Source organism: Thunnus thynnus, chromosome 2 (genome assembly GCF_963924715.1).
Source record: "Thunnus thynnus chromosome 2, fThuThy2.1, whole genome shotgun sequence".
Lineage (NCBI taxonomy): Eukaryota > Metazoa > Chordata > Actinopteri > Scombriformes > Scombridae > Thunnus > Thunnus thynnus.
In genome coordinates, this window is record NC_089518.1 from 15,214,863 (window position 1) to 15,237,046 (window position 22,184).

General features: G+C 41.4%; 2 protein-coding genes across 3 annotated transcripts; one reads left to right on the forward strand and one right to left on the reverse strand.

Moving 5' to 3' along the window:
• Positions 1-2,339: 2,339 nt before the first annotated feature.
• pold2 (polymerase (DNA directed), delta 2, regulatory subunit) lies at positions 2,340-6,061 on the forward strand. The gene is made up of 11 exons (XM_067605376.1): positions 2,340-2,685; positions 2,850-3,082; positions 3,185-3,306; positions 3,410-3,533; positions 3,665-3,779; positions 3,858-4,056; positions 4,176-4,256; positions 4,780-4,937; positions 5,023-5,150; positions 5,246-5,347; positions 5,462-6,061. Exons 2-11 carry the CDS (start codon positions 2,857-2,859, stop codon positions 5,620-5,622), a joined length of 1,416 nt encoding a protein of 471 aa, XP_067461477.1. The 5' UTR covers positions 2,340-2,685; positions 2,850-2,856; the 3' UTR covers positions 5,623-6,061.
• On the reverse strand, positions 5,791-18,385 carry aebp1b (AE binding protein 1b). 2 transcript variants are annotated; one of them, XM_067605363.1, is made up of 23 exons: positions 18,126-18,385; positions 17,461-17,937; positions 16,447-16,617; positions 16,297-16,359; positions 14,908-15,261; positions 14,182-14,244; positions 13,573-13,638; positions 13,191-13,274; positions 11,937-12,008; positions 11,713-11,822; positions 11,231-11,370; positions 11,065-11,149; positions 10,794-10,938; positions 10,608-10,696; positions 10,147-10,270; positions 9,626-9,822; positions 9,290-9,466; positions 8,918-9,081; positions 8,234-8,781; positions 7,958-8,097; positions 7,102-7,201; positions 6,829-6,995; positions 5,791-6,740 (listed from the first exon to the last, which is right to left on the reverse strand). In XM_067605363.1, exons 2-23 carry the CDS (start codon positions 17,711-17,713, stop codon positions 6,360-6,362), a joined length of 3,693 nt encoding a protein of 1,230 aa, XP_067461464.1. In that variant the 5' UTR covers positions 17,714-17,937; positions 18,126-18,385; the 3' UTR covers positions 5,791-6,359. The 2 variants fall into 2 exon arrangements, with proteins under 2 accessions (XP_067461464.1, XP_067461456.1); XM_067605355.1 differs by having other exon boundaries at positions 17,461-17,942.
• Positions 18,386-22,184: the final 3,799 nt, after the last annotated feature.

The window sequence follows — 22,184 nt, forward strand, 5'->3', positions numbered from 1 at the left end:
TGCGACTGATGTATAAAAATCAGTGACGTAAAAGTTGTGCGACGGGAAAAACTTTTTATTTTAATTAATCATTTCTTTTAAACTTTAATAAACTCGCAGGACATAGTATTAGAGAAAAATAAAATAAAACGAACTCATCACAAAAACACAGACATAAAATTGTACAACGCTGTTTTTTTTAAAACTTTATTAACAACACAGTAATATTACAATACAAGTAACAGCATGGAGTATTAGAGAACAAATAAGATAAAATAAACTACTCATAAAAACACAAGCAGACATAAAATTGTACAATATGAAAACATAAAACAGAAATTAAGAGAGAAAAATAAATGAATATAACTTGAATATGAATTCAATGAATAAGCAATATTGCAAACCAACTTAAATCATCTGGCAATGTTGTCCACAATGTTTCTCAAGAGATGAGATGTCTTTAAAGCTTTTTTTGTCTTTAGAGACTCTACAGACAGAATCATTGACTGTCTGAAGTTCAGCATAAAATAAGTTTTTGTTTGGAAGAAACTGAAGGAATCTGGCTTTCTGCATAATTTATAATAATAACAATGTTTCTATTGCACATTGCACACCATATAATAATTCTACTCTCATTTTATTTTTTATAATATTTCATTATACACTACGTACAGACGGGTGACAAATTAAAGGAAAAACGAATGAATGAATGCTTGACCCCTACAGTAAGGGGATCTGGTCCCCTTAGAGGGAAGGGTCACTGCAAATCAATACAAAGTTGTTCTAGGTCATCAGCTTTATCCTATGATGAAACATTTCTATCCTGGTGGGAGTGGTCTCTTCCAGGATAACAATGCCCCAATTCACAGGGCATGAGGGATCACTGAATGGTTTGATGAGTATAAAAATGGTGTGAATCATATGCTATGGCCCTCACAGTCACCAGATCTCAACCCAATAGAAAACCTATGGGAGATTTTGGACCGACGTGTTAGACAGCGCTCTTCACCGCCATCATCAAAACAACAAATGAGGGAATATCTTAGATGTTGTTAAAATATTAAAGATGGGTAGAGAGACTAATGCACACCAAAATAATTAAAAAGCAAAAAGGTTCAATTGAATAAGACAACAGTAAAAGATGGGTAGTTAAGATAATAAAAGATAAATAATAAAAGATAATACAAGCAATTAAAATAATTGTAAAAGTATAAAATACAAAATAAATAGATTATAATAAAACAGTAAAGTGTTAATAAAACAAAATAGAATAAAATAAATAATAATGATGATGATAAATAAATGCATCAATGAAAAAAAACGTAATGCCTGTACAATTACTCCAAGCCACAAAAGTTTAATGATGACAGCGTTTCAATCCTACTTCGATCTTCGTAAGGTCAGAACATTTTAATTATGGAAAACACACCATATTTATACATCATGCACATAGAAAAAAGCAGTAATATAAAAATCATATTTCAAAAAACAATATACCAAAAAAATCACAAAAATCGACCATACGTCTTATATATAAACCTTATATCAGATTCATCATCCCATATATCAGAATCTTCATCATCTATGTTCAAAAATATATTGTAGTAAGTTAGAAGAGAAATAAACCTTAAATTCTTGTACAGAAATTGGGCCTTAACACACTTCTATAAAAAGTTAACTATGATCAAACAACAACAAGGAGAATGACACCCCTTGAATTTACAAAATTTAACATTTTTTCAAATATGTATGTCAGGGTCTAGAAATATATATATATATACACACACACACACACACACACACACACACACACACACACACACACACACACATACATACATACATACATACATACATACATACATACATACATACATACATACATACACACACACACACACACACACACACACACACACACACATATATATATATATATATATATATATATATATATATATATACGTATATAGAGAGGGAAAGCCTTTTTTTTTTCTTTAAAGAAAATGTTTGGTCTCATACTCTTGATTCAGACCTCTAGGTGTGAGAGTCTGGAAAATGAAAATATAAATATTTTCTCTTTGGAGTAAGGGTATTTAAATTGCCTCCTCTACTCGGAGATCTCTCTCCTTCAACCAATAAATAAATGTACTCGATGAAGTTTTTAAAAAAATCTTCAATTATATTATGTTCCCCATGCATCTTGAAGTTAGTGGTAAATTAAGCCTTTGTAGTGTCTGCTTCTTGCATGGATGTATAAAGAGAACTACAGCTATGGTTTCTTGCTCTGCGCAGTTCCTCGCGAGAATACACATTAGCCTTGAAAAAAAATGGTGCTGTTGAGCGGGTGATTAAACAGGTTTAATATCCACAATATAACATAGGCTAAGTTTTTTTTCGTTTGTTTGTTTATTAGTTTTTGTTGTTTAAAGTCACGTGTCGGTGGCGGCATTATTATAAGACCTCTCATAATATATCCATGGTGGCGGCATGTACCTTTAACGTTGGTTTGTAGTCCGCCAGTAAAACCAAAGAAGAAGAAGAAGAAGACGTTGAGGAAAAAGAAGAAGAAGAAGATCGGGCGATTTCGCGGGAACTGTCTTTTTTCGTTGCTGAGGAGTAATCACATTCGTGTTATCCGAAAACCTAACTTAATACTTGACTTAAGACGGATACTAGCTGAAGCTTGACCTCTCGTCTGCCAAGGTGAGACTGTTATATCTTCTTCCTTTAGTTACATCCTCAAAAAAGTCGGCATGTTTTGGAAGCACCTAGACAGCTTAAAGCCCCTGAGCTTGCTAATAACCAGCTGTTTTATAAGTTTGAGTGTGACAGAGTGTGTAAATATCTACGAACCTCTCCTTCTTCAGGTCAGTCATGTTCTCCGACCTGAGCGCCCAGAAAGACGGCTCCTCTCTGCTCTGCTGCCCGGCTGGAGAGGACCAGGGGCCGGTGTTTGAGAGGGTGTCCCCGGCCTACAGCCCCTGCTCCGAGCGCTACAAAGTCGGGGACCGGAGTTTCAATCGCCAGTATGCTCATATTTACGCGGCACGACTCATGCAGATGAGACCCCTGCTCACAGAGAGAGCTCAGCAGAAGTGGGGTGAGCTTTAGACATTTTCCCCACATCAATCGTGTGGATGATGAGTCAAGTGTTTTTTTCCATTCTTTACTTATTAGTGTGTCTTTTCTGTGTCTCTTGCAGGATCAGATGTGCTTGTCAGGAAGCTGTGTGATCTTCAGACAGGGGAGCAGTGTTGTATTGTAGGAACCTTGTTCAAGCGCATGGAGTTGCAGCCGTCCATCCTGAAAGAGATCAGTGAGGAGGTTGGCCAGCTTGACCCCCCTTCACAGACTAGACTAAATGAAATTAAATCAGCTGCTGGGAAGTGACACGTGTTATGACTCTTTTTTTCCGTCTCTCCTTCAGCACAACTTGCTGCCTCAGCCTGCACGAACCAAATTCATCAGTGAAACAGATGAGCTGATTCTGGAAGATGAGCTCCAGAGGATCAAACTGGAGGGCAAAATTGACAAAGACAAGTGTGTTACAGGTCAGGATTTTTCATGACACTTTGATGGATGTTACTATCACAACATCAAAGGACCGCAATAGTGCTTCGCTCGAGTGCAGCTGTGAACATTGTCTCTTGTATGTCATGGCATTTCTTTCTTTTTCCCTCAGGTAGTGTTATTGCAATATACGGAGCTGAGACGAATGACGGAAAGTTCACAGTCGAGGACTTTTGCACAGCTGATCTCCCTTTGCAGACAGCAAAACCTGCACTCAGCTCTGACAGGTGAGCGCACATACACACAGCTCAAATCTTAGCATTTTGTGCTAATAAATTCTAATGGTCACATCTTTCTTTGTGCAGGTTTGTGCTCCTGGCCTCGGGACTTGGTCTTGGCAGTAGTCATGCCGACAGCATGCTGGGACTACAGTTGCTCGTTGACATGGTAACCGGTCAGCTGGGTGACCAGGGGGAGCAGAATGGGGCAGCGACAATATCAAGGGTCCTAATGGCTGGAAACCTCCTAAGCCAAAGCACCCAGGACAAGGACGCATCAACAAAGGTAACTTTAACTGGTTTAACCTTAACACACATTCATTTACATATAACATTTATTAGTTTTGTTTTTATGAAGTGATTCACTGAAAAACTTTTAAAATTCCTTTCTTTTCTTTTGTCAAGCCCAAGTACCTCACCAAGAAGACTCAGGCTGGCAGTGTGGAAGCTATTCGTTTGCTGGATGAGCTGCTGCTTCAGCTGGTGGTGAGTCTGCATCCCCGTCTATGTATGAATATGCACCTTCTTTTTATTTACTGTTATAGTGCAGTATGATGATATATGCTGCGAAACATAATGAATTTGTCTATCGTCAGAGATTTGTCTTCAATACCTCTGGTTGTCTGTTGTATGTATTCATCCATATTGCCCACTCCTATTGCAGTATGCATCTACTGCATCAACAGAAAATGAATTGACTCTTTGAATCATTTGTCATTTATCAAAAATTGATGAAAAAGAATGAAAAAGAAATTTGGAGGCGGGCTTAAGTTCTGGGAAATTGTGATGGCCATTTTTCATAGAAAAAATGAAAATAATGTTAAGTTTCAGCCCTAAAATTAATTGAATTGTATATTTAGAAAGTTCTTAGATCATCAGCATCAAAACTTAATTCAGTAGTAAGTGTTAGGGTTTTAGTGTCTGTCACCACACTATGAGGTAAATCATTGTGAACTAGAGGGAGCGATAATACAGATGTGTCACTGTGTCACTGCCTCCGGCTTTCTAGGCCTCCGTCCCGGTGGATGTAATGCCTGGCCAGTATGACCCCACCAATTTCACCCTCCCACAGCAGCCTCTCCACCGCTGTATGTTCCCCTTGTCCTCTGTGTACCCCACACTACAGCTGGCCTCCAACCCGTACCAGGCTAACATCGACGGAGTCAGGTGAGTAATGTCACACACACGCACCCCCTCAGTGTCTCGCATTCATCATTTATACGTTCAAGGTTATGTGTTTGTTTCCATTAAGGTTTCTGGGCACATCAGGCCAGAATGTCTTAGACATTGAGAAGTACAGCAGCATGAACAGTCACCTGGAAATACTGGAGGAGACGCTACGACTCAGACACCTAGCTCCTACGGCACCTGATACCCTCGGTTAGACTTTGATGCAGAATAAAACACAAACCCTCTGGCCTAAATATATGAACAGTGCAAACTGTTGACACTATTTTCTGTGCATTTTGTGTCAGGTTGTTACCCATTTTACCAAAAAGACCCATTCATCTTGGAAGAGTGTCCCCATGTTTACTTCAGTGGCAATGCCCCTTCGTTTGAGTCCAAGCGCATCAAAGGTCAGTATGTGATGTGTCTATATTTACATTATCTTTGCTGTTTTTTCATTTTAAACTGTTTCCCCCCTTACTTAAGTTTGTTAAGCACCTTCCCTCCTCCTCTCCTCTCGCCAGGTCCTGATGGCCAGGAAGTGCTTTTGGTTACCGTTCCAAAGTTCAGCAGCACCCTAACAGCATGCCTGGTCAATTTACGCACTCTTGACTGTGAACCGGTCAGCTTCTCGGCCTTCTCTGCCGACGAAGACGAGGAGAGTGAGATGAACATCAGCCACTGAGGGTTCATAGCCACACACAACATACTGACACTTCTCGGACACTATGCACATATATTCAGACTCATTTTACCTCACCACAGTGTAGTTATGTCAACATTGGGAAATGTTTTCTTGTAACATAAATCAGTGTCCTCAAATGATGTGCTGGGAAAAAAGAGAAGGCACGTGTTGTATATTAACAAGCCTTTATTTGAAAAATAACTCTCATACCCCAGCTGTGTCTGAGGAAACATTACAGAAGACTTCCTTTTCCCTTCTGACTCTGTTACCAACTTTGAACAAATGCTCTTTAAACCTTTCATGACGGTTCATACTGTAAAAAATATTTCTGTCATAGATGAAGATTGTAAATAATTCAACTCTGGCAAAGTAAAAAAAAAAAAAAAAAAAGGTCATGATTTTTTTTTTTTATCCACAATAAACATCTCTTTAAAAAAGACTGAATAACGAGTCAGAAAAATGCAGTGTGAACTGTTGAACTGAAATGAAACCATTAATTAAAAGGTCCTGTGAAAAGGTGTTTCTTCAAGTGTTAAGAAATAGATACACTTTACAGTTAATATAGTTAAAGTTTAGGAGCTGACTCTGAACATTCCCACTGCTTCTATGTCATACAAAGACAAGATTCCTCTTGATTCTTTTTCAACCTGCTCAAAGGAAAACATGGCAATGAGATGACAACTACAAGTAGGACAGGATTGATGCGTGTTTACAGAAACAGGCCGTGTGTGTTCGGTTTAATAGTCATCGATTTTAAACTCATAGTTATAATCCTGGGTGGAGTCTGTGAACTCGCCAGGTGTCGAGGTCTCTCCCTCGTCTATGGGCCATGAGTCGTACCAGGACGTGGTGGTCTCTGGTGTTGTGGGAATCGTGGTTGTTGTCGTTGGGGGTAACGTCGTCGTCGATCTTAACCTCAGTAATTTCTGTTGCCGAAGGCGGCGGAGACGAGCTATTCTGAGCCTCCTCTGCCGGTCACTGCTGAGTCGTGAATTCTCTGAATACCCATTGTTGCCATTAACCACACGTCTGTTGCTGTTAATAACCACGGGGTATTGTACTCTGGTGTTGCCATGGCCGACCAGGCGAATCGGCTTGTTGCCGTGGAGGGCCATGATCTGCAGAGAAATTAAGAAGGGCTCTTAACTATCTCATCATTTGGGACAGTATGTAAGCTGTGGTCAGTCCAGGATGGTGTCATCTTACCTGTTTAATGCGGTCCCAGTTGGATTTGGCCAGGTTGAAGCTGCAGGCAGTCGCTCCTGACTGGTAACCCACCACACAGAGCTTGGTCACAGGGGAGAAGCCCTCAGCTCGTGCCGTCACACGGTACTCCCCTGGATTCAGCAGCCGCCAGTAGTCCCCTGTTGAAGCTACAACAAAGAGGGAACAGACATTTTGTTTGAAACGCAACATCTTGTTTCCTGAGTCAAAACATATTGTGAGTCTGAGAGTGAAGTCTTTGAGCAGTATGCTGACCTGTGGTGACGTCATGGTTTACCCCCTCTACAGCTATAGTGGCGTTTGCAATGGGGTTCCCCTGCTGATCCTTCACAATGCCTCTGATGCCACGATGTACCTAGACAGAGAAGAGATCTTTATTCTTTGTTTGGATCCCCTTTAGCTTCCACAAAGTGGTCGCTAATCCTTCAATTTAAATTAACAATTTAAAATTTAAAATCACATGAATCAGTAAAATAAGACAATTATAAAAACAGGCCAAATATAAAGATCAGAAAATAGGTGAAATCACTCTGTAAAGGTAAACAATAAAACCAAAATAAAACAAGTTTCCAAAACTGCAATATCTAAAAGTAACATCTATGTAGGATTCGGATTTTGTTTTTGTGACTTTTTTAAAGAAAATCCACTTTTAATATGTCTTATGTCTGTGGACAAAAACACTGCCAGATGACCAACTGAGTTAGTGACAAGACACACAACTAATCACTATTTCTCTTGATACTCGTATTGAGTTTCTAGCATTTTGATATTTTTATTTTAGGACATTCTACAAACAGTGAGCAAACTTTTGATGAAGCATTGAACTCAACTTTTAGAATTACAGAAATACACAGTTGTGCTGATATTGCTCAGTTGGGAGGCTATTCCATTTGGATGTTGCCCTCACAGGACCAACTGTGGGGAAACCTTATACAAATAAGAGAATAACTGAATTGGAGAGGGACAGGTTGGTGAGTTGGTCAGGATGTCTCTGGGCCTTTCATAACGGCCAAATATAAAGTCACTATTGTTACTTCAAGGAGCAACTTTTATACTTTGCTGAAATTAAAATGCTCTAATACTCTTTCACTCCTATGTGTGTGTGACTGACCTGCTCCATGAAGATGAGCATTGCTTCTCTGTTCTTCTCCCACTCGTATGCCAGCTCACTCTGATGAGGGAACTTATCACAGCCCAGGAATATGGACAACTCAAAACAGTTGGTGTGCAGGTAGCTGAAATCATTCATACCTGAGGAAACGTACACACACATACACGAACTTCAGAGCCTGCACTGCACATATTGTCCACCAGGGTGTGTTATAAATACATGCAGACACTTTAAGTCCCATTCAACATCCATTCAAACCTGCTGGTCTCTACTTACTTCCTGTGACCGGCTTCCACTTGGCACGGTTGACGATGCCGTGCCCGCCTGCTCCAGTGTCTCCGTGGCAGGAGCCGTGGTAGTTGTGTGTCATGGTCAGGTGTGTGGAGGCATAGGAGACAGCCAGCCACCTGAAGAGGGACTCATCTGCGATCGCCCGTGGCTCATCCTCAGGCTCAGCATAGTGGTGGCCGGCACCTCTTCCTCTGTCATCCTCCTCCTCCTCTCTGTGGCCGTAACCCTGTTCGTAACCGTGCTCGTTGCCATGGCCGTAACCGTGCTCGTTGCCATGGCCATAACCGTGGTCATTGCCATGGCCATAACCGTGGTCATAGCCGCGGTCATAGCTTCGGTCATAGTTTCGGTCATAGCCGCGGTCATAGCCTCGGTCGTAGCCTCGGTCGTAGCCATGGTCATAGCCATGGTCATAGCCGTGGCCCCTCCACTCCTCCTCGGGTTCTCCATATCCCCTCCCTCTCCAGTCTTCCTCTGGCTCCTCGCGGTAGCCCCTTCCCCACTCTGTCGCGTCAAAGCCCTCTTCTTCATACCTGTGAGAAGTGATTTGTGTGAGTGTCGATGGTTCATGAAGAGTTTTTCAGGGGAATGAGGAAGAAGACTTTGGGAAATATAAGCTGTGTGAAACAATAACAGGACACAGAGGGAGATGGACAGAGCAAGTCATACTGTCTCTTCTTGCGGCTGTGGGGCCTCTGGCTCTCGGCAGGCTTGTTGAGACGTAAACTGTCATAAGGGTAGGCCACAACTCTCTCGCCGCCCTGGAAGTTTGCACCCAACACAAATGGATGGCTTTCCATCCAGGAGATTATGGCCCTGGTTTCCACAGCAATCTGCAGCCAAAGCAAGAGGATCAAAATCACAGATGAAGTGCAAGATAAAGCCACATTTTGTTTTCATAGTAGACCACAACCGCTTTTATAAGGGAACAATCTTTCATATCCACAGTATACAACATTGTAAAAGTAAATAAACCACTCAGAAGGAAAGTTTTTTTTTAAGGGAAAACTACCGGACGGACACAAACGCCCTCCTCCTTACTGAGCTCTTGGACTCGAAGTTCTCTGGTATGGGTACATGATGGTTAGGGGTTAGTTTGGGCACCATGCCCTTGTCTTCTGCGTCCCACAGGATGCTGTTCAGATCAGGGAAGTTCTGGAAGATATCAAAACCGTTGTCGGTGAAGTGGCCGGTGGTCCATCCACTCAGCTCTGATCCCTGCGGGGGAGAAATTGGAAGAGGGACACATTGAGGCAAATCACTCCAGACCACTAACAAAATACACCATGACTCATTGGAATTTCCTCTTTTGTTTCTCTGTTTTGTTTTATTTGCCTGATAAGTAGAAACATATGATTTTTTTTTTTCTTAACTGACCGCTTCAAATGCTTCTTCATGTCCATCAGGGTTGAGCGAAGGCACCAAGTGGATGCGTATTTGTTCCACCAAACGCTGGGCTCTGGGGTTTCTGTCTTTGTACTCTTTGCACAGGTATTGCATGAGAAGCAGGATCATCTCCCGGCCCACTGCCTCATTTCCATGGAGACCTGCCGTAAAGCGGAATTCCGGCTCACCTAGCGGAGACAGCCACACAAGAGTGTACGGTTGCTTGTCTGTTAATCATAATCTGCTGACTTCACCTGGTGTTTATTAGGATTTACAGGAGACAATAGTGGTGCCACTGAGGCTCAGCCTTCTGCAGGTTTTAATTTCAACCAATCCGCAGCTCAACTTGTTGGAGAGTCTGTGAGAAAACAGCTGGTTTTACATTTGCTGAAAATGAAAACATTCTTTTAGGATTTTATTTCGGTATTAATAGTGCATATTACAATGACTTTCCATGCGAGCATTTTAACTGTTAACAGCTGCATCAAGCCCTTTTGTGAACACATTCCCACCTATTTCGTGCTCTGTGGGGTTACCAGAGATGACCATGGCCATGATGTCCAGTCCCTTGGAGCTGCGGCCCAGGCTGTAGATGCTGGTGATGTTGGGACACTCGTCATTCACTGACTTCATTAGCTGAACATAAAGATATGGCATGATCAGTGTGTAAAGTATTGTACTCAATAGTGCTCTGAAAAGTTGTGAAAATAGTGGGAGCTGTTCATGATTTCATTTTATTAGTGACAAAAAGTCATGTTGCCCTCTGGTGGCTGAAATCAAAACTCAATGAGAAAAGAATGTCTGCAGGGGTTTTAATATGAATTCATATCACAGTGGATTAAAGCAGAGCTTCTGGTTCAATATTTAATTGTTTCCTGGGTAATTATTTTGTTTTTGGGAAAAATAACTATGATTTCCTTTGGAATGCAATCAGCCAGCAGATGTACAGGAGGCTGAGTGCAGGAATACTCACCGAAACCATTTCTGAGTAGCTGTGATGTTTGAACTCCAAGTAGTCCACTGGAGTCACTTCATTTTGCCTGTACTGAACATTAGCTGGATCTGTGAGAGTGAGAAAGGAACAAAAATGTATTGTACATTTTTGGGTCTTTTTTAGTGTGTTAGTGTGTGTATGTATGTTTAAGTGTGTGAGGCTCACCAGGCAGGGGGCAGCCTAGCACCTCCAGCCTCATACACAGCGTGCCGTTCCAGCTCTGAGGGACGATTCGGATGTAGCGAGCCACCACAGGCGTTGCCAGCTGGTTCATCACTGGAGTGTCCTTATCACTGTTTCCAAAGAACAACTGAACAGACATGAAAAAGGGAGGGAGAGGGGAAAGATGGGAGAAAAGAGGAAGGAGATATCATATGAGGTGCCCAAGGAAGTGGCATTACTCTGTTTTAAACATCATTTTTTTGAGTGAACTCACCCAGTCAGCGTATCCATCATGGATGGTGGTCCACTCTCTACTGTCATTGCTGAAAGCCAGGAAGTAGGATGTCACGTAGTCGCTCCTGAAACGAGACAAGACAGGCTCATGAATTTAGGAAGATACACAGGAAGATACTCTACATTAATGTGTGTTTGTGTCTTACGCGTTCGAGGCGTCTCGTCCCTGGGTGACAACCCCAGTGAACTCCGTCGCCCTGCGCGCATCAATCTCAAACCAGTGGGTTCTGTCCTCTGCGTTTGCGCACCACGCTCCACCTCTCATGTTGTCCTCATCTTCAGAGGCCTGGGAACCACAGAGACCAGGACACATGCTGCTGGGTCTTTTGACCGAGTGACGTTTTGACCGAATACTGTACAAGTACTTGTGTTCAAATTCAAAGCAAATATCACTTAACCATGCACTGATATGCATTTAAGTCATAACTTGTAGTTAATTGTTAAAAGCAGCAGAACAAGATTTATCAGCTGATTTAATTGCTTTGCTGCTAAAACGATTCTTAGAAAATGTCAGAAGTGGCTGCCAAAGCAAGCTCATGTTTATTTCGAGACCTGGCAGTATGTAAGTGATGGCTGTAGTGTATGTACGTGTTCAGACCAGGGCCATCTGGCACTGATTGATGTGTACCTGCATGTTGAGGCGTGCCCTCTGAGGTGCAAAATTATACTGAGCTATAGAGGAGGCAGTAAGCTGGTCTGGCTCGATCTTATGGGACTCCATCCCCAAGGGAGGACACTCTGCCACGTACACACACACACACACACACACACAGAAAGAAATCACATGATATGTAAATTGTATCAGTAAAGCTTATGGTGGGATTTTCCAGATTTAGAAAGAGATTGACTCACTCTTTGGCTCTTTGAAGACACGTGGTCTGTTCCTGGCCCGATCCTCCGCCTCCTTCAGTTTCTGTGCTCTCTCTGGCGGAGGTCAGAAAAACAGTCTTAATGCAAAATAAATTGCAAAACATTGGCTGAATATTTGCTCTCGCACGCGCTCTCTGCCCAGAAATGATCTGGGAACTCACTATTATTTTGCAAATTTTACATGCCAAAAATCCCAATGAGGACCTAGAGGGCTGTAGTGTGGTGAAGAAAAAAATCCAGATGTTGTGATTTCACTTCCACTCCAAGTGTGCTCTGATCAAAGTCAGATCATCCTGACCCAGCGAGTTTACTGCTGAAGACAACTGCTGCTGAATACCATCTATCACTACGACAGTTTACATTATGACACGCGGGACCATGTGGTACATTGGTATACTATAGTTTATTGCTGCCAGAAGTCTTACAGACACCAGGAATGTAAAACATGTTGTATGCTCCCTCACCCTACCATACACATATGCAGAAGTGGACATGAACATGAACCCATCCACAAATACTGATATCTGGAGGAGCAGATGCACATCTGTTTTTGAGTCCCAGTGTGACAGATGAATGCTTTGAGCCTCAGTGATTTTTGAACTTGTGCTCGAAGTGAGCTGAAAATACTTTTCACCTTGAACCCAGTTAGCAGTGGACCGTGCATACGGGAAGTGCCCTACTGACACCAGTCCTGACAGGGTTATATATCATTGGCTTCAGGCTCGCCTCGACCACCATCTAACCTCGCTACACACAGCAGACACATGGCAAACAAAAAAGAGTTGAACATAATGTGAATACCTAAGATTTTTAATATTACAACATCCTTCCGGTCATATCATTCTCAGCCAACCTCTCACTCCTCCTCCCTTTCTTTGCTTCAGTCCAGCTCACAAGACATTTTTAAAACTTTTCACAGGGGTAATCTCCATTTTGTTTTTGGAAGGATGAACTTTTGTCCCTGCATTGCAAGTTGAAGCAAGCACATTTGCATCAAAGGCCTGCTGACATTTGCATGGAGGGAAACCACATCTGTAGTCTCTTATGATAGAAATGCAGTCCAAGGGAGTACGCACCTTAGAGCACAATGCTGTTATCTGTTAGAACTTTTGCACTTAGGTCACAGACCATGTTCTTTGCTTTGGCAACTACAGTATCGTTTGTAGTCTGACATGATTGTGCAGTGTGGTGTTACGCAAGAAAAAGAAAAAGAAGTCCACATCTGGGTTGTCTTACCTTTCTCCTCCCTCTCTCTCTCTTTTGCTGCTCTCTCCCTCTCTCTCTCCATCCATTTTTCATCCGTCTCGTCCTCTTTCCTCCCTGCAGAAAAAAATGAAAATCAAGGATAACTTTATAGAAATTTCTACAAATACAGCAGCCTCATGGTGCAGCAGTTTCCTAGGTTTTTTTTGCAAGCCATTAGGAACCATAAACAGTAAAAAGGTCACACCCATTTAAAGTGAGGGTCATTCATAAATCTGGAAAGTTATTCTTTAAACCTTTTACTTGCTCTTTGCTTTGTCAGCTGTCTTACTGTTGCTTAACTAATGGATCTAGTATGAAACATTTGGGTATGGATGTCACTTGTATATGTATATGTGTGTGTGTGTGCACATACTCATTCCGTACTCGTCGTAATCATCATACCATGTCCCCTCATAGGGAGAAGAGATTGTGGGCTCCTCTGCATAAAAAAAAAAACACAAACATGTAGTCAGACGACTCATTCAATCACTCAGTGGCACCACGACTTTACAAGTGAGATTTTATAAGATTACATGGTTTAATCTGCAAAGTTTTACAGTTTAGCACAGCCCTGATTTGTTCAACCACAACTGCTCTCTCTGGATGCCACTGCGACACCCACCATGTAATTAAAGCTGTTAAATCTTTAATTTACATTTACAAGAATCATAACAGAGTCATGATCTGATGACAGGGCTTTTTTGTGCTCCCTAACAAAACTATGGAAACTTTTGTTGACTATGTGGAATCAAGCAAACCCACCCACTCCTGTTTGAAAAGTAGGGCAGGTTAGCTCACAGACTCACTATAATGTTATTCCCATGTGCTGAATTACTCCTGATCTCTCATCTGCTCCCAGCCTAAAGGCACAGATGGAATGGACATTTCATCTGCATCGCAAGTCAAATTAACTGCCTAACTGAAAACTTGACATTTTGATTGATAGCTGAATTTCTGTCATGCTTTGAGTGGCAACAGTTACCTGGTAGAGTTTCTACTTTTATTTCTTCACCATCAGGGAATGGAAGGTTATCTGGCACCTCATCTGCAGGAGTGGAAAAATAAAACATTGTTAGAAATTTAAAAGGCCAACCAGACAGTTTATTGAAGTGTAAGAACCAGACCGAGTATTACAGAAAAAAGGCTGTAACAATGGTCCAATGTGAGGGAATCAGCAGAAATGTTACAGTATACTGGAAAGTCAGAGTAATAAGAACATGTCAGCCCATTCCAGCTGAGTGTCACAGCGCCACACGACTCGCTGTTTCCAGCATCTGATCCTGTGGAAAAAACTAGTTCAGTCACCGCTGACCTCAGGTGGATCGAGGCTGGAAAAGATAAAAGTTTTCAACATGAAGTCAGCAAATTAGATTCTACAGGATAAATATACCAGGGATTAATTATTCCATTGATTTGTCAGTTTTCCAGTGTAGAGGGCTGAATTTGGATGATATTGTATTAATATCAGCCAGCAGACGTAAATAAATGTTCCTCTGTCGACACAGACTCATAAAATGAGCAATTAAAAAGTATTATCCTCCTTGTTTTAGTGTCACTTAGTCTAATTCAAGACAAGTCAAGACTTAAAAACAAAGTATTAAAAACTGTTTCTTTGCGGCATTGTTGACCTCATCCTGTTCATGTTGCATACTCACACCCCACAAACCAATTAAAAACAAAGTCAAATGAAACTAAGACTCAAACATACATGTGGCATCCCAGTAATCCTTGTCATCTGTCCCAGCCTTCCCATCCACCTCAGGGGTAGGGGGCGTCGGGTCCTCCTCTTTCCAGTAGCTGTCATAGTTATCAGTCACGGGGGCGTATGGCTCTTTCTCATCTGGCTTCCAGTAGTCATCGTAGATATCAGTCACTGGAGCATCAGTCTCTTTCTCATCTGGTTTCCAGTAGTCATCATACACATCTGTTACAGCAGCAGTGTCCTCCTCCTCCGGCCTCCAGTAGTCGTACGGGAGATCTGTGATCGGAGTCTCAGGCTGAGGACTGGATGGTGTAGGCTCAGCGTCCCAGTAGTCATCATCCCCCTTCCAGTAATCGTCGTCTGAGAGAGAAACAGATGGAATAAAATATTTTGTATGGTTCTCAGGTGGATATAATGGATATTTAAATGATACACTACTTTGGTTTTTAAACTGGATATGGCTGAAATACACAGAACTATGAACAAATAACACTTCTTAGGAAAATATGAAGGAAACACAGTGAAGCCAACAGGAATAAAAGTCGGTTTTGTTTTCCTTTGCATGTTGAAACAAAATTGCCCTTGAAAGACAGGAAAGTATGACTGACAGCTGAATACTACTAAATACTGTATGTGTCCTGAAACAAACCTCCCATATTCAATCATTTAATTATAATGTCAATAGCAGATGTAGACGGGATAATGGTGGTGTGTGCACAGGAGGAAACTGGCAGAATTATCTCCTGTACAGTGCCTAAAAGTCCTATGGGACTGTAAACAAATTATTAGGGGGCGTGGGTTGCAGAAAAGGTGGAAAGTTATATACTTTTTTCTTTTTGTTGAGCGGGAGGCTAGTTTTTAATAGCCAAAAAATATATTTCAGCATTCCCTTGCAAGATTATTCTTTTGAAAAGGGAATCAAATTATTGTTCTAGTATGCAGAGATATGTCTCCGTTTCAGGGATTTATTTTTTCCATCACAGTTAACATGATCTCTATTAAAGATCTTTCTTCTACATCATAACAAAAATGTAAAAGAAAGAAAAAGAAATGTGAAATGTGTAATATAAAGTTGTTCTATATTATAATTAATGTTCAGGTTTTTTGTTATATTTGGCATAACTTTGGAAATGGCTAATTGCACTTCTAATTTATATATTGTTGGCTGTTTACAGTTATTATTCTTTACCCCTGCTTCTTTAGTTGTGAAAGTGGAATGAGTTGTACAAACCCAGTACTATATTTTGAAATATTAGTGGTTAAGTGTTGCAGTTCAAATAAATTATTAATAACACTGGGGAGGGTCTTGCAATCTTAAAAACTGAAATATAAGACCGAACCCCCTCCTCCCAACCCCAGTCATTTTCATACAGTCCCTAACTGTGTGTCACTCACCAACGTCTGGGTAGGGGTAGTCTGTGTATGGTTCAGGTTCTGTGGGTGGTTCAGTTGGGATCGCTAGAGGCAGCAGACAGACACAAAGTCAACAACATTCATTCAAGTCCGAGTCATTCAAGTACAAACTTGGCTCCGTCCTGTCCTCACCTGTTGTGGTGGGTGGAAGGGTGGTGGTTGTCTTCTTGTCCTTCTTCTTTCCCTTCTTGTCAGTTTTGGGCTTTTTGGTGGCATTGGGGTCCTTAGGCTCTTTGTTCTTCTTCTTGTCTTTCTTCTTCTTTTTGCCTTCATCTGGTGCTCTCCTCACTCTGCCCAAAATACCTGAAAATATTAATGCAGAAATTATGTTCTGAGCAAAGCATTTGAGAATTAAATTACGCAATTTTTTCTTTTCTTTGGTGTCAAAATGCAACTCTGCCGGGGGAAAATCCAGACAGCCAGATGTATTTTTAAGTGGTTGGTTGAGGTCCATCACTATTTCCTTCTGAGGTTGTCTGAAGTCCTGAGGCGCTTTCATGGAAAACACTTCCCTCTTTCCATTAGATGTGCTCCATTAACCACAATTCAGCTTTTAATGACACAAAATCCAACCAGATTTTCAATAAATATATCACTATCGCCTGAGCAACATCTTACCACTAAGACATAAACCCATCAGTGGGTCTCATTAAAGATTAAAAACTACTCTGGACTTACATCTGAGGCTTAGTTAACACTCCAGAAAAGAGCTCTCTCTCCCTGATATGTATCACTCTTCAGAATCCATTCTTCCATAATGAATGTACATCACAGTCATCATTACTCATGCAGGGTTACACCAACAGAGGCAGTGGAAAAAGGTTAGTGTCCTAAAAATCTGTTTGCAAGATGCTCAAGTTAGTTGGTCTGAGCTACACAAATCCATCTGTCCTGTGTATTCCCTGCTGTGAGATATACTGAGAAGCAGTATAGTGGACAGGTGAGCACCTGGACTCACTCGAGCACCTTGACACTTCTCAGAGACTAAATCGGTGTGTGTTTGTGTCTGTGTTTGCTCACCCATGTCATGACGTAACTCTGACTGTACCTGACCAGCTTTGATCTCTTGTCTGTGTGACATATTTGTATATTTAAGTTAAAGTTATGCTCTGTACACATTGTAACAAGACATATGTCTCCACTCACCTGCCTGTGCAGCCTTCTCTGTGTCTCTTTTGGCCTTGCTGCTGCTTCCCAGTGGGTGTGGGTCCACTACAAGTCCCTGCTCACTTTCTGGGTCATCCAGGGACTCATCTCGTAGCAGATCCCCCGCCTGTCTCTCTCCTTCACTCTGCCGGAGAGAAACGATCCCCCCAGCACTCTCCCCTCCTGTGGGGATCAGCAGCAGGCAGCACAAGCCCAGCAGACCCACAGACATAACCACAGTCTGGCTTTTCATATCTTCTGCTCTTCCAACTGCTGAATCCTTTGGTTTGCTCTGTTTTTTGTTTTTTTCTCTGGAGTTTTTATCACACCCCGTCCAGTGCTCAATCCTGTTTCCACGTGTGGCGTGTATCCACCAGAAGAATTATGTATCACCCTTTCTTCCCCTGTGTCCTTTCCATGTGATCCACACTTTTACTCCAGCAGGGAGACTTCTGCAGCTCCACACACACCCGAAGCCTGGGCTAGACAGAGATGGAGTGGGAGGGGGGTAGGGATAGACGGGGAGGGAAGGGAGGTGGGTTAGAGAGCGACAGAGGGAGATACACAGCAAAGCAGCAATCCACTCAAATGAAAAGACTGGGTGCCTAATTGCCCTGCAGCTACGGTCAGCTGAAAAAACAGCGTGGCCAGAGGATCCCCTTCACCTGGTGGACGAGTCAGAACAGGTGCAGGGCTCAGACAGGAGATGGGGGAGGAGGAGGAGGAGGAGGAGGAGGAGGAGGAGGGAGGACAGGTGAGGCCTAAGACTGCAGCGTTTGCACCTCCTGGTTAGAGAAAGAAGCCGGAGACAGCTCCTTTTCGTCTGCAGCTCCTGTCGAATTCCTCGGCGGAAAGCGTTTACCCTGCAGACTCACCACAGAGCAGAACAGCAGGAGAGAGGAGTGACTCCGAGGACATTGAATTCCAGAAGAGGAGGAGGAAAAGGAGGTGGACGAGGAAGGGGCAAAAGGGGGGAGGATAGGGATTGTGTGTGTGTGTGTGTGTGTCTGTATGTGTGCGTTAACAAAACCAAACACCACTAATCATCAGAGAGAGAGAGGGGAGGAATTCAAACAAAATGAAAACAAGTAGGAGTTGAACATAAATTCTTTTTCAGTCCGGGACTTGTTTTGATTGGGAATGGATCTTTGCTTTCCATCTCGCCTCTGTCATTCTTTCCTCGGTGTGTTCCTAAGCTCGCTCTCTCCTTTCTGGAGAAGAAGTTATGGCAGGCAAGGGGGCCACAGAGGAGCTCACACAGATTGGGGAGAATTGTTTGAGCAGATGACAGAATTATAACCTTTTTAAAGATTTGGTGTTTTCTTTGCCTCTCCCCACCATCCTCCTTCACCTCCTCCTCTGTTCACTGTCAATTGCTTAATGTAGCAGTATATTTTACTTCCAGTTTAGTCAAGGTACACTTTCTAATGCTCTGTGATCATCCAGAGCTGTTTATACTCAGTGAGGAATATCCGTTTTGGGCCTAAAATGTAGCTCTAATAGACAGAAATTACAACCTTTTTTAGAAAACTCTCTCAGCATTACAATAAGGAAGAAGAAAGTTAACCTAGAGTGCAAAATCTATCTGAGGAAAAAGTTTACCCTGCAAAACGCAATGACCTCATCCTGAGGTTTTGCCCCAGTTTTCATAAAACTCCGTCATCACCTGCACTCTTCCATGAGAGGAAGTTTATTAACCAGAAATTCCTGATGTTAGAATAAAGTGGTGAAATCAAAACACTGTACAGCCGACTGAAGACCTATTGACTCTGCTTACTCTTTAATATAGTGTCATAAGTATGCTTTCCTCTGAATGGGTTTCAATCTGAGCAAGTTTTCAGGCAAGACAGAGAGAGAGAGGCACAAACGCCCAAGTGCATGCACACACACACCTACTAAAATACTTCACTTTATACTATCTCAGACTGTGAGAACAGTGGACATGAAGCCATTGAAGATGTGATTTTAAGAAAATTGTATTGCGACATGTGATCATATCTGTGGGGAATATGATTGTGTGTTGCAATACAGTTTGGACTGTGAAGAATGCAAGAGATAATTCAGACTACAGTAAGGTCAAGCAGAGGCCTTTCCAACTGGCAAGGATACAGACACACACACACACACACACAGACACACACACACACAGGGGAACAAGCTGGAAAAAAGGTTTTTTCTTGTTCTTCCTCCACCAACGCTATTTCACAATACAGAAGAAATCTGTACAAGCAATGCCTTTAGTCATAAAGAACAAATGAGAGCACTGGAAAACATTTCGTGAATCACTTCAATTATTTACTCATAAGACGGAGATTAACAGAACGCTAGAAGAGCCAGTTTCTGATAAGAAATGTCTCTTATCTAGTAATGAAGGGAAGAATGTTTCTAAGCTGGAGTCTGACATTACATATAAACAGTAGTGGAACATAACTAATTATATTTACTCAACTAGCCCACTTCAACTACTACGTCACTGCACTTTAGAGGCAATTATTTTACCCTACACATCCCACATTAAGAAAAGCATTGCAATAACAAAATGTAATGTAGCTGCTTCAGTTTCAGGGTCCTCTTATTGCACTGGGATATTGCACTACTCACTGAGACACACGAAACAGCAGTTAACTGCCACTTGTACCAACAAGTATATGGTAAATAACATGATAACGGTAAATGTTACAACCTAATTTAACAGTATCTCAAATATTCAGCAAACTGACTCAGTGATGGTAATTACAGATTAAAATATCTATCTTAAGTTTGCTAACATTAGCTAATTTAAGTTAGCTGAGCTTAAGTTAGCTAACGTTAGCTATCTTAATATAGCATCATCACAATATTCCTGAACATACCAGACGATATATTACTGAATTTGCTTATAAGCTTAATTTTCTATTAGTGAGAAAAATAATGTGTTAATGTTTCAAAAGTTACAGTTTCGCTTTAATGACTCAGTAGTAATAAACTTAAATCTCTGTACTTAAGGAAAAATAGCAAAACCACACTGTAAAAATACTCCATTACAAGTTACAAGTGTGTAAGTACTAAAATTTACTTAAAATAACAAAAGTATCAAAATGCAGTGAAGTAAAAAGTATTAATTAGTAGTATTTTACTCCACTTACTGTAAATACAGTGCTTGAGTAGATGTACTTTCTCAAATTTTGTCACTGATAATATAAAAATAATAACACTGACAGAGGCCATTCTGCTTTTATAATAGTATAATAGAGTATGTTTACTTCTAATGCGTACATTTTGCTGATAATACTTACATAAATTTACTCGAAGATCCCCTCCAGACATGTTTTAAGATCTATATAAAATATTCTACTTTGAATAATAATGCATGTCTAACATGTTTTTCCCCCAAAAAACAGTTGAACTAGCTCTTTAAAATCCTTAAAATGACATCTATTTCTTCTTCCTCATTAAAAATTCCAGAATCTATAAATATGCAAATATATTTCATTTTTCAAGTTCAACAGCTGGACGCAAGATGTCTCCTACTTCACTGAAAAGTCCATTCTCAGTGCATGTGTTGTGGTGGTTTCATGTCTCCACATCACACTTGTGTAAGTTGCATACTGGCCCACAGTTGGCTCCAAAATAGTTGTGATGTCACAAATCATGCCCATAGTTACCCGCCTTGAACAAAAATTTTCAATGAGTACAGAGAAACTTACCACTTTCAGCAGATGAATGTGAAAACAGCCTTTTAGTGTCAAACTCTGCACAGTGAAGCTCAAACATCCAACTGAAGGAACAAGAAGAAAAACATTTTTTACAGCTTGGCACTGCTATTTATAGTTAAAGGATAAATACATCTTCTACCATTGTGCACAAGGCCAACAGTGTGAACATCTAATTACAAAAAATACCAATCCCGGACACGTGGATTACAAACTCCTTTCCTGAGCTCACATGGTGATTACTGCTCAGACAGTATATCACATTGAGTGCTGGTGACTCTCCTCCAAGATTGAGTGTAATGTTTTTGCTGTTGGCAATCCAGAAAAGATGATAATCACAAAGAGAAGATGGACAGTGACCATGAGCACAAGAGGCCTCACATCAACTTGAATCTGACAACTGTTAACACAGGCCACACTTAGCACTTACAAACACAGTAGTTTAATTGCATCACAGAAAAACAAAAACCAGGATAGTTTACAGAGTCAGTTTTTGTGGATCGCTTTTATTAGTGTCTGTAAATTCCTATCGGTCAGCATTAGGCAGAGCAGCATGCATTAGTGTCTGTGCATGCAGCCTTGAGCTGAGCGTCAGCATCGACTGGGCAGGAAACAATGACATCAGGGAGAGAGGAAGAGAGTTGGGGGAGGGAAAGCGAGAGTATGAGTGAGAGAAAAATGCTGTATTCCAGCAGGCTCACTAGGTACAAATGGAAACAGATTTATAAAAACTCCATCCTGCACTATTCTGTTCATTCTCACCAGGCACATAGATACCTAAACACTCCTGCAGGATACCTGACACATGACTGGTGTCTGTGTATTAGATTATTGACCCTTTATCAGGCTCCTCTGTGATATAATTGAAGTTGTGTCATGTATTTTCTCTCTACTGAAACCATGTGCGTGCTGAGGAATGCTAATAAAACCAGTAAAAACAGCACAGCACACTATTAGCAGATATAAAATATAACTCATGGGACTGTGATTTTGACTTGGATTAGTGATAAAAGATTGGCTGAAATATTTTTC